At 32.8% G+C, this 11,619-nt stretch overlaps 1 protein-coding gene across 1 annotated transcript; it reads left to right on the forward strand.

Moving 5' to 3' along the window:
* The first annotated feature begins 2,859 nt into the window (after positions 1 to 2,859).
* On the forward strand, positions 2,860 to 4,739 carry LOC104585975 (glucan endo-1,3-beta-D-glucosidase-like). The gene is made up of 4 exons (XM_010243039.2): positions 2,860 to 2,992; positions 3,894 to 3,922; positions 4,007 to 4,250; positions 4,378 to 4,739. Exons 1-4 carry the CDS (start codon positions 2,926 to 2,928, stop codon positions 4,407 to 4,409), a joined length of 372 nt encoding a protein of 123 aa, XP_010241341.1. The 5' UTR covers positions 2,860 to 2,925; the 3' UTR covers positions 4,410 to 4,739.
* The last annotated feature ends 6,880 nt before the right edge of the window (positions 4,740 to 11,619 follow it).

Raw genomic sequence — 11,619 nt, forward strand, 5'->3', positions numbered from 1 at the left:
GTCAGACCAACCCTATATACCCAAAAATAGCAACTTTTAAGAGAACCAACTATGTTGAGGCTGCCATGTGCTATAAACAGGTCAGGTCAACACATATAGCTGAAAAATAACATTTTTGTGAGAATCATCTCTTAAGACTATCACGTGGAGGAAACAGGGTCAAACCAACCCGTGTACCCGAAAATAACATTTTTGAGAGAATAATCTCTACCAAGGCTACCACGTGGCAAAAGCAGGTCAGGTCAACTTGTATTCCCGAAATGCAAAAATTATGCAAAAAAAAATCAAAAACATTGCAAAAAATGCAAAAAATACCAAAAATTAAAAAAAAATGTGAAAAAAAACAAAAATTGCAAAACTTTTGTAGAAAAATCAGAAAATTGCAGAAATGCATGAAAGCACTAGAAAATGTAGAACTTATGTAGAAAATTTGTAGAAAATTCAGAAAATTACGAAAAAATAACAGAAAATTGCAAAAAATGTAGAAAATACCAGAAATTTGCATAAAATAGCAGAAATGCAAAAACAATGCATAACTTTTGTAGAAAAATTGCAAAAACAATGTAGAAAATACTAGAAATGCATGAAAACACTAGAAAAATGCATAAACTGTGCAGAAAAAACACCAAAAATTACAGAAAATGCAAATAAATACCAAAAAATTGTAGAAATGCAGTAAATGGTATTAAGAATAGAAAAAAATCAAGAAAATTGCAAAAAAGGAAGTAAATACCAAAAAGATGAAGAAAATGAAGAAAAATACCAAACAAATACAAAAAATTGCAGAAAATTGCAAAAATTATGCAAAAAAATTCTAAAAATTTTTAAGAAAATGTAGAAAAATACCAAAAAATTGCGAATGCTACAAAGAATACAAAAATTATAGAAAATATAGAAAATAGCAAAAAATTATAGAGAAATTAAAAAAATGCGTAACTTTTATAGAAAAAACAGAAAAATGCAAAAAATACCAAAAATTGTAGAAAATGCATGAAAACACCAGAAAACAAGAAAACATACCATAAAAGCATGGCAAAAAATGGTAGGAGGAAGCCTCGACCTTTACTCAAAAACCTTCGACCTGAACAGAGACTTTCGAATTACTGAAACCAAGGATTGAAGTATTGGTATCGGGTATCGAGTATCATATTGAATAACATGGATACACATGGATACGCTAGGGAAATACATACAAGTTTTATAAATACATTAATAACACTAAATTTAAGATCAAAATAATGGCAAAATAGTATATAAATACATGGAAAATGTAAATTTTATTGATATATATGAAGAAATATATTACAATTAATATACTTGGATGTGTAAATACCATATACTTTTATTTATAATGGATCAATCAAGAATCTAAGACACTAAACATATGCTCCTATTATATTTTAATTATTATTTAATTTTTAAAATTAACAAAAAATCAACTCAAATTAAAATATTAATTAATAATTTATAAAAATATAATCTTAACTTAGAGCATGTCAGATTTGTTAAAATTTCTAAGATATATATCATATACAAATTCATAGTTTTTAATTACTAATATAATTATTCCATTATTAATATTTTATTTCTATAAATTTTATGAAATATAAATCATTTTTTCAAAATAAATGTAGATTTAGTGGATTTGATAAATATTTTATTCTTCAATACTTCTATTCGTAATATTTTTATTTTTAATATTTTGTTATTACTTATTAATGTGAATTAAAAATTAGTTAATAATTTATAAAAATTGTAAGATTTATATCATGTGCAAATTTATAGGTTTTAAGTATTAAAATAATTATTCTATTATTAATATTATATTTGTATAATTTTTTTGATATTAAAAATCATCTTTTTATATAAATGTAGAATTGATAGATTACTTATTCTATTAGTTTATAAAATACTATTTTTTTTTTATTTTTAGTTAGAGTTGTTAAATATAAATATATGTTTTTTTTTATTTAAATTGCATGTAAACACAAAAGTTAATAAATCAATTTTATTCACTTTTGATCACAAAATGAATTGTAGCTTGGTGGTTGGAATTGGAGCAAGATGTGGACATGCTAGGTGGTCCTGAGCTTGAGTCACCCTAAATGCATTTTTTATGAGACTTGGCAAAATCATCGACCCAACCCATCCTGACCCTAATGGGTACTCTCGACCCAATCCACCCTACTGAGTAACTGATGCTAATGGGATGTTCGACCCATATTGACCTACCAATAAAATGGGTGAATTGGATTTGGATGGATCAAATGAGTTGGGGTCAAGATTACCCGCCCTACTTTCATAACCCACTTGAAGAGTCATCACGTTCATCAACTAATCGTTCCTCTTGTTTGTAATTATGGTTTTGACAACAATTGCACTCTTAACTGATACACAATTTGTACTTTCTTTCATTTGCACTCACTAACAATAAAGATTTTACTTTACCACCTTCCTCTTACCGTAGTTCTCTCGGTGAGAATGGGAGCCACATCATCTTTCTTCTTACCTCACCAACAAACAAATAACTTTCGTCTTTACATTCTCTTTCATGAAGGTGGGAATCATATCATTTGACAAAGTCAAAGCTGAATCCAAAGTAAACCAAAAATGCACTCAACCTGTTTGCACTTTGCACTCCCACGCATTTATTACCACTCAACCTCTTTCGATTTACTAATCTTGCTTCAATTAATCTTTGGAGACCTGGAGCGCTTATTGGCATTATTTTATTAACTAACAGCAGAAACGGTAGGAAAATACAGTCATAATCACTTCTCAATTTCTTCTTTCTTGGGCAGATTCTGCTGAAACGGCTCATCGAATATAGCCGTTATTGCTTTCCTCAGCTTTAAAGTTTAAACTTTAAATATCAACTCCCCCTCGCTCCACCCAACCCACTCTCTCTCTCTCTCTCTCTGCACAATGGCTAAAGTTGCTCATTCTCTTAACATTCTCTTCCTTTTTGCTCTGCTTTTGTCCTTCGGCTCAGGTACTTTGTCATTTCATGGATTTCTGAGTACAATCTTTTCGTTGGTTTGGCACTCATGTCTTTATTTCCTTTGGTAATTTGGTAGGCTCACTCTATGATAGTACTACTCGTCTAGGTACTTGATGAACCAGAAGGGTTTTGTTTAGAAACCTTGCAGCACTGAAAATTACTCGCTTTTTCCTTCATTTCTTCAACCCCGAAGTGTGTTAGAAAAATTTAATTAGTTTTCACCAATCTTGTTTATAAAAAAAAAAAAAATGAAACCTTTTTCAGAAATGCATCATGAAATCTGGAAATCTGGATAACAAAAAGAAACAAAAAATTGCCCAACTCTGAACTGGAAACCTCTAGCCTTTCTGCAAATATCGTTCTCGATGTGCTGTTTTTAGTAGCAATATTGCTCCAGGTTTCCCGTATTACTTAGATCCGAACTGGGTTTTCCTTAAAGCTATGTTTGGTTTGAAGGAAAGAATAGGGAAAGGAAGGGAAATGCAGGAAAATCTATACAAGATTTGTAAAAGTTTTCCTTCCTTTCTTTTCCCTACTTTTTCCTTCAAACCAAACATAACCAAAAATTGCAATTTTCTAGCGCATCAACTTTAATTCTGCAAGAGTCATCTGATTTGAAGTCTCGAACCAAGAATTTGCCACTCTTCCGTCGCTTACTTTTAGATCTGAGCTGTATTTCAGTAGCTTTCTGCTTTTGGTTCAAACATTAGCTCATATTTCATAAATCGGCAAGGGAGTTGAATTTTATTTGTATATTTAAAACCCATTACAGTCCAAAACTGAACTTGCACGATGAACTACTATATCACTTGTCAAAGATTTGCATTTTGATCTCTCTCTCTCTCTCTCAAAATGGTGAATTTATTCATCTACTTGTTTACATTTGTTGCAGGAGGAAACCTGAGATTGGTCAATGGACAGGTAATCCAAGAGCACTGCAAAAGAATATATACACCACAAGAGAGAGGGAACATCCTTCTGAACTAACTTTTGTACAATTCTCAGTGTGTGCAGAAAACCTGGTGTGTGGCAAAACCTTCATCAGATGAGGCAACTCTACTTGCAAACATCAACTACGCCTGCTCTCAGGTGGACTGTCGAATTATGCAAAGGGGTTGCCCATGCTTTTCCCCAGATAATCTCATTAACCATGCCTCCATTGCAATGAACCTTTACTACCAGTCCAGGGGCAGGAACAGATGGAATTGCGATTTCAAGAACTCTGCACTCATTGTTACAACTGATCCAAGTAATCTACCCTCTTTCCCAGTAATTCAAGAAGAAAAATTACAAGAATCAGAACAAAAAATGGGATGTTTTGTATGCAGAATGCATTGTGTTGGTATTAATGGTGGTTTCTTTTGTTCTTTTTGCAGGTTATGGTAACTGCATCTATGACTTTGACTAAGATGCAAAGCAAAATTGATGAGTTCCAGTTTGTTTAAGCTGCTTCTTGAACTATGGTTTTAACTCGGTAGATGTGATGAATGCAGAGGTGTTTGGATCCTCCTATATATTGTAGAGAATAGTGAAGTTGAGAGTGTGACTAATTTTGCATTTTTTTTTGTCTGATTAACATTTTTTTCTTTTTGTCATTCACTCTTTTGGGTTGTACTCTTTATACCCGTATTTGCTAAGATTTATGGTTCTGTTTGGCATAAGTGGGTGTATAACATCATACCTGTTGAGAATGTGGTTTTAAATGAACTATTTGATTTTGAGATTCCATTACACTGTACACTGGAAATGCCTCCGAATGGGACCTATTCTGTTAATTTTTCCACAATGAGCAGAACCAAGTTGTTGAATGTTGAGTTTTGCCCAAAACAAATAAACTGAAATCAGATTCCTATAGGGAAAGTTCACCTGTAGCTATTACCATATTGGACCTGCAGGCAAAGCAAAGAATGACTAGAGCTGCTTCAGGAAAGAGAGTATAATTTGAAAATGATTTTGGTAAAAAAAAAAGGGTTTTGAATGATCAACTCAATTTTCATGATGGAGGCAGATACTGATATGCTTTCACCCAACAGCTCCAGTGCTGATATGCTATCACCCAACAGCTCCAGTGCTGAAGATAACATGAAAACCGCCAAGAAGCTCTTGTTAAATTTAAAAACCAAAAAAAAAAAAAAATCGAAAAGGAAAGAAAAGTGTTTTTTAGTTTCCTCAATAGCAAGCTATTTTTGGGCTCCAGTGGAACAATCCAAATGGTATACAGAAATGGCCCAACTCCTTGTCCGGGTCCCGTACATGTACTGACTCCATTGGAGAGAAGGATGAAAGTTCTAATCCTTATGTGTCTCTACGTAAGGAGCCACATTTTGGATTAAATTTTTCCAACATATTTCATGGAATTAACAATAAATTTAAGTCAGTCCAGCATTTAAGACAGTCCAGGCAGTTAAAATATTCAGCTAGGTAAACTTTGAGTTGGAGGACCTGTCATGTCAGCATGGCTTTACTTCCTCCCCTATTATTGAATTATTTTCTGATTTTTTTTTAATTTTTATTTTTAAAAGAGAAAATTTTTTAAACTATCCTTATGATTTAAGCTAATTAACTAACTTACCCTTATTGTTTACATATTGCCTTAAAGTACCTCTACTATTTAGGCTCTCCTTTCCATTCCTCTCTGTCCTCTCATTGTCTCCATCTTTCCCTTTCTCCCCTCTTCAGAGGAGTTCACATCCCCACCCCACAAGGGGCCACCCCACAACATCCCACAAGCACATCCCCGTCGTGCATTGGGAACATCTTCCGATGATAGTACCAGTGTTAAACAGTTTTGTATGCCCTTACCTTCAATCAGAATGATGTACTTTATGAGTTTACTGTAAATGAATAAAAGTGCATATTTGATTCATGTTCCCTTGGTATGTTTCTGTGTAATACTCTTAAATTGGACACTTAATGAGACTCGTGTTAGTTTAGAATGTTTACAGCCAGTGGATTGGTCTGGGGAGACCTATCCTGATCAGACTGACACTGTGGTGCCACCAAGTCAGTTGGGGTGGCCTGTCTCAACTGCCAGGGTGAGACCCTAGGCACATACAGTGTAGGATTAATTGAATCTATGAACTGGACTAGATTTCCAGTATTGCCCTGGACCTTGGAGATTGATGGGCAAAACTGGAAAGTTACACCCGACCCCTAGACTCGATTATGATACTGCACTGGGTGTCAGATTGGGTTGTCTTTGATGTACCAATCAGTGAGATCCTTAGCGAGGGTCAAAACCTGGGTATGTTGGGACAGTCTAAGAACTCATCTAAGTGGGTGATTATAGTGACAGGATCAGCCCCTTTGTCAGACAAAGGTAACCAAGACTGCCGGCATCCGATTTCAATCGTTGAGATTTGTTTTGCAAAATATATTTTATATGAGATATAAAAGTATATATACATTATGGTTTCTAAAATGTTTGCGAAAGGTTTTAATTCCCGGGATCCATATAAGCAGAGAGTGTAACACTATTCCTTGTAGCCGAGGGAGAGGTCCTCTCTTGTCGGGCAGTGTATGATCATTATAGGCTGAGAGGTTAAGTGTAAGACCATTGAGGATAATACCTGATGGGCTAATCTTGCATCTGCCCACAGTCCCTGGGTGTTACAAGGTGACTTGACCCAGGGACCACTTAGGGTAAGTGTTGGGCCCATAGAGCTCATTTGATGGGTTTTAGGGAGTACACTATCCATAACAGTGTATTCGGCTAAGCCTTATGACAAAGGCTGGGCTGAACCCATGTGGCTGATGTGTAGATCAATGTTTGGGTCCCACGCCATACAAGGAAGCCCAACTGGGCAGCAGTAAGGAAGGTTAAGTGAGTATATAAGCCTGATGGGCCTAAAGCCCATTTCGAACTGGGCTATTTAATTAGTTAATTGTGGGGCGAATTATGAGATGGATTAGCTGATAGGATAGGGTCTTGACTCTATCCACTTAGAGAGTCCAGATCTGAATGTGATTCAGATCTAGAAACCTCCTAATGAGATTAGGAGAAAGTTAATCTAATCTTCAGATAAAATAAGGGTTTATCCTTATCACCTAAAGAGAATGTTGATCCAAATAGGATTTGGATAAGTAGCTCCTAATTGGATTAGGAGCTGATCTTTTAGGTTAACAAAAGAAGGAAAGGGTGGCAGCCTTTTAAGAAAAAATTCATTCAGATCCTCTTCAGTGCTGAAAAATACAGAAGAAAGAATTAAGCAACCTTGCAGAATTCTTTCTTGCCGCCTCCCTGTTCTTGCCGCCCTGTTTGCCAGTTCGATCTCCAATTGTGGGAGAAGTCAAGATTCGATATTGACATCAGTTCTTTGAGGAAGAATTGATAGGAAGCTGTGCTCACGTGCCATCCTGCTGTTTCTTGCGAATGATAGAGTTATTGGAGAAGAACACTGCTGATTCTGCTCCATCCTGCACTGCGCCATTTTCAGTGGGAGCAGTCTTTGGATCATTTCTTGGGCGTGAACACCTTCGTTGGGGGATACTATTTCTCCGTATCAGGTATAATCCTCTCCTACTCCTTTTGGTTCAAATCTGGTTCAGTTTATGATTCAAGAATGATCCTTGAAAATATGATTTTCTAAATAGGGAATGTGATTCTCAGTTGAAGGGAGAGAAAAAATTTTTAAATTCGCCCCCTTATTCCGCAATCTTTGGGCGTCCATATGATGGATCTCTCTTCCCTTCAACCAGAACTGATGAGGTCATCATCGGAGATGTTTCCAATACACGGCAGGGATATATTGTGGGACGTTGTGGGGCGGAGATATGTACTCTCTTCAGAAAGAGAGAGATGATTGTGAATCAGTGAGGTTGTCGAAGAATTCCTCCCAGAAATACTCAAAAACCCAACAGAGACAAGAGAGAGATGGTCGTGAATCTGGGAGGTCGCCAAAGAATTTCACCTAAAAACCCAGAAAATATGTTGTAGGACGAAATTGCTGATCACCGAGTGAGGATGGGGAAAGCCCCAAAAATTTAGATTTTTTCTTGTGGGAAGCAATGACATTGCCTTCGGATCCTTCTGGTGGTTCACATACGCAGGGATCTCGTGGATCCTTGTTCTCTTAGGAGGAATCATGCCTGCCCTCGCGTTAGGACTGATGTCCCTCGGTCATGGCAGTAAAATCCGAATAGAGGAAAAAAATGCTCCATTTCTCAAGTTGTCCCTCGGTCACATTGTCCTTTTTCTGTGTGTATTAATAAATGGAAAATAACGGGAAAGTAAGAAGCCTTCAACGGTTTCATCTCTCATTAACTTACCATTAACTCCCTCTTCCCTTTCTCATTAAATCCTTTCATTATCCCTCCTCATTAGTCACTCCATTAACTCTCTCTCTCCTAAATAAGTCACTTTATTAATTCTCTCTCCTCTCAATTATTGCAATAAATTGCTTAAAATTTATTCTCTTTTTGTCTTTTTTTTTCTTTTCATTTTACTAGTATGTGTGTATGTGATTCTCAGGTGACAAATTTTGTGATGATGATGATAGTATATAATATGTTTCAAAACTTTTTACAATTTTTTTCATATTTCGCTGTCTATAAAATTATTCTTATTTGTTATTTGTCCCAGTTATTATGGTTCATTAATATAGAGATATACCCAAATGTTTTCCACCCAGTTTACATATTTTTTTGTATATTTTTGTGTTTTATCTTTTTAAAGTTTTGTTATTTAATTATAACTTCATGAGTTGACACATTTGACCTGAAATATTGAATTGATCTATAACTAAATAGGAAAGCAATTGCACTTTTGGTTTAGTTTTGAATTTTATATTTTATTTATATCATCAATAAAAAATTAAAAACGATCATGTCTAATTTTTAATATGATCAATATAAAATATTAAAGATGCGTCCAACTGTATTCTATATGTAGAGTTTCTATCTTTTTCATATTTTTTTGTAGTTTTGTCTTTTTTAATTTTTATTATTTAATTATAAAATCAATGACCGACACATATGACCCAAAAGATTGAATTGTTGATTAGCCACCAGGAAAACAATTTCACTATTGGATTGGTTTTAAATTTTATATTTTATTCCTAATATCAATATGAAGTAACTATTATTTATCACACTTATTTTTCCTTTAATATGATTAATATAAAATATTAGATAGGTACCTAAATGTTATTTACAAAATTTTTGTATAATGTTTTTGTGTTTTTATATTTTTTCATATTTTATTTAATTATGATACCAACGGTTAACACATTTGACTCAAAAGGTTGAATTGTTGACCCAGCACCACAAAAATAATTTTTATTTTGGGTTGGTTTTAAATTTATATTTCATTCCAACTTCAATAAGAATAATTATTATTTATCACACTTATTTTTCTTTAATATGATTAATGTATGTATATATATTTAAAAGTTTTTAGTTAATTATGACATCATGGATTAGCTCACTTGGCCGTGATGGTTGAATTACTTACTAACCACCATGATGGAAATAAAAGGTCCATTTTGGGGTAAACTTTTAAAAACATGTATTTTATATCATTAAATGTATTCAATGTAGATATAAATGATATAATTTATTAGGGGTGCTCACAGTTTAATTAACCAAATCGTGGGCATTTTTTTCAAACCAAACCAGTGGTACCGGTTTTTGGAAAACCAATAGCTGAAACTAAACCAAAGTCGATCGGTTAACTACCAATTTGATTCATTGGTTTTTTTATTTTCATAGTATTATATATAATAAATATAAAATATTATATTATAAATAATAAATAATATATTATATATTATAAATATATATTTATAATATAGAATACATATATATTCATTTATAATATATAGATAATATAAAATAATATATGAAAAATATATATAATATAAACATATGTATATCGGTCGATTCAATTAACTGCTGGTTTTTTATACTGGTTAACCAAAATTGAACCAGTTAATTGGAATTTTTTATTTGGTTTCATCGATTTACTTCGATTTTTCAGTTTTTCTTGCTCACCCCTATAATTTATTTGTTTTTATTTTGTGAAAATAATATCTTAAATATAGAATAAAAGAATAAGAACTAATACCCTAAGATAAGATTTAATGAGAGGGAATTGAATAAGGATAAATGTAGCAGTTCAAATTACATTTTGTGCCTTCACAATTAGAGAGGGACCAAATTCAAAAATAGGGGTATTCTAGTCAAGGATAGGATTCAATGAATGTTAATGAGAGCTAATACTTTAAATATGAGACTTGCTGAGAGGGATTTGAATGAGGAGAAAGTGGTTTTTCAAATTACATTTCTGCCCTTAAAATTAGACACTGACCAAATTCAAAAATTGGAGTAATTTACTCAAACAAAAGTTGCACACCGTTATTCACTCTTTTAATAATACTATAGATAATCATTAAATGAAAATTGTAAAATGACATTTTTTCTATAGCTCATTTTCCAATTATTGAACAAAAAAAGTACTTTTGTGTCGTTTTATCAAATAAACATTAAATGAAGATGTAAAATAATAATTTTGCCTTTGCTTGTTTTCCAATTCAAACTTTAGAAAGGAGTTATTTGTTGTCCAATGAAAATTCCAAAATCTAGGGAAACCTATTCACACTTTTATAGATAGTATATATCTCCCCTATCCTCATTAATCTAATAAACCAAAAGCAATTTTCTTGGTGATAATTTCAGTCCGGCCTAGGCTCGGGTCCACATGAGGCCCACAAAAGCAATTTTCTTGGTGATTATTTCAATCCCATCCCTTCCATCATTATCCTATTTTAGCATATTTCTATAGGCATTTTTTCCATTATTAGCCAATTGTATTCCAAAGAGAGAGAGAGAGAGAGAGAGATTTACTCTCATCAAAATTCCATTTATTTGTTTCATATTTGGGAGTGGCAACGGAGCTGGTTCGGAGCGCAGACCATACTTTTCGTCCCCAATCCCGACTTTGAAACAAATCCCTATACTTGACCACAATCGCTGTCATTGATTAAAAATGATTCTACATCCCTGATTCCTAATGGAGATGGGTTCTTTGTCAAGGAACTTGAATCCCTAAAATTTTTAAATTAAAATTATTTTTAAAAATAGATTTACTTAAAATAAGGGTTTTTAAATATAAAAATATTTAAATATATTTATACTTTGATATATATTCACTTCACATCTTCGTCCCCATCCTCAGTTAAGTATCGTTATCAATCCCCGTCATCCCCCCCCTAGGAAATCTTCGTCCCCGATCCCATCAAGTCGGGGAAGCTAAGTACTTGATGGGACGGGGAACATTGGCATCCCTATTTATATTCAAATCCTATTAATTAATTATTTGTTAGAAAAATTAAATTTGAAACCTAATAACTAAAATTCAAAAAAAAATATTAAATTTTAGCAATTTTTTCTAGAAACTATTAAAAATTAAGAAATTAATAAAAATTAGTAGTTCATAAATTAAAAATTAAAATACATTTGAGCTCTATTTAAAAATAACTAATATTAATAGGATAATTAAAATAATAATAATAAGTAAAAAAATTATTAAATGTAATAAAATAAACCACTTGCATTCCATATAAAAATTAATTAAAATAATAAAACTAATAATGGCATAATTATAAATGTCATAAGACTCC

Source organism: Nelumbo nucifera, chromosome 3 (genome assembly GCF_055504915.1).
Source record: "Nelumbo nucifera cultivar China Antique chromosome 3, China Antique-T2T, whole genome shotgun sequence".
Classification (NCBI taxonomy): Eukaryota; Viridiplantae; Streptophyta; class Magnoliopsida; order Proteales; family Nelumbonaceae; genus Nelumbo; species Nelumbo nucifera.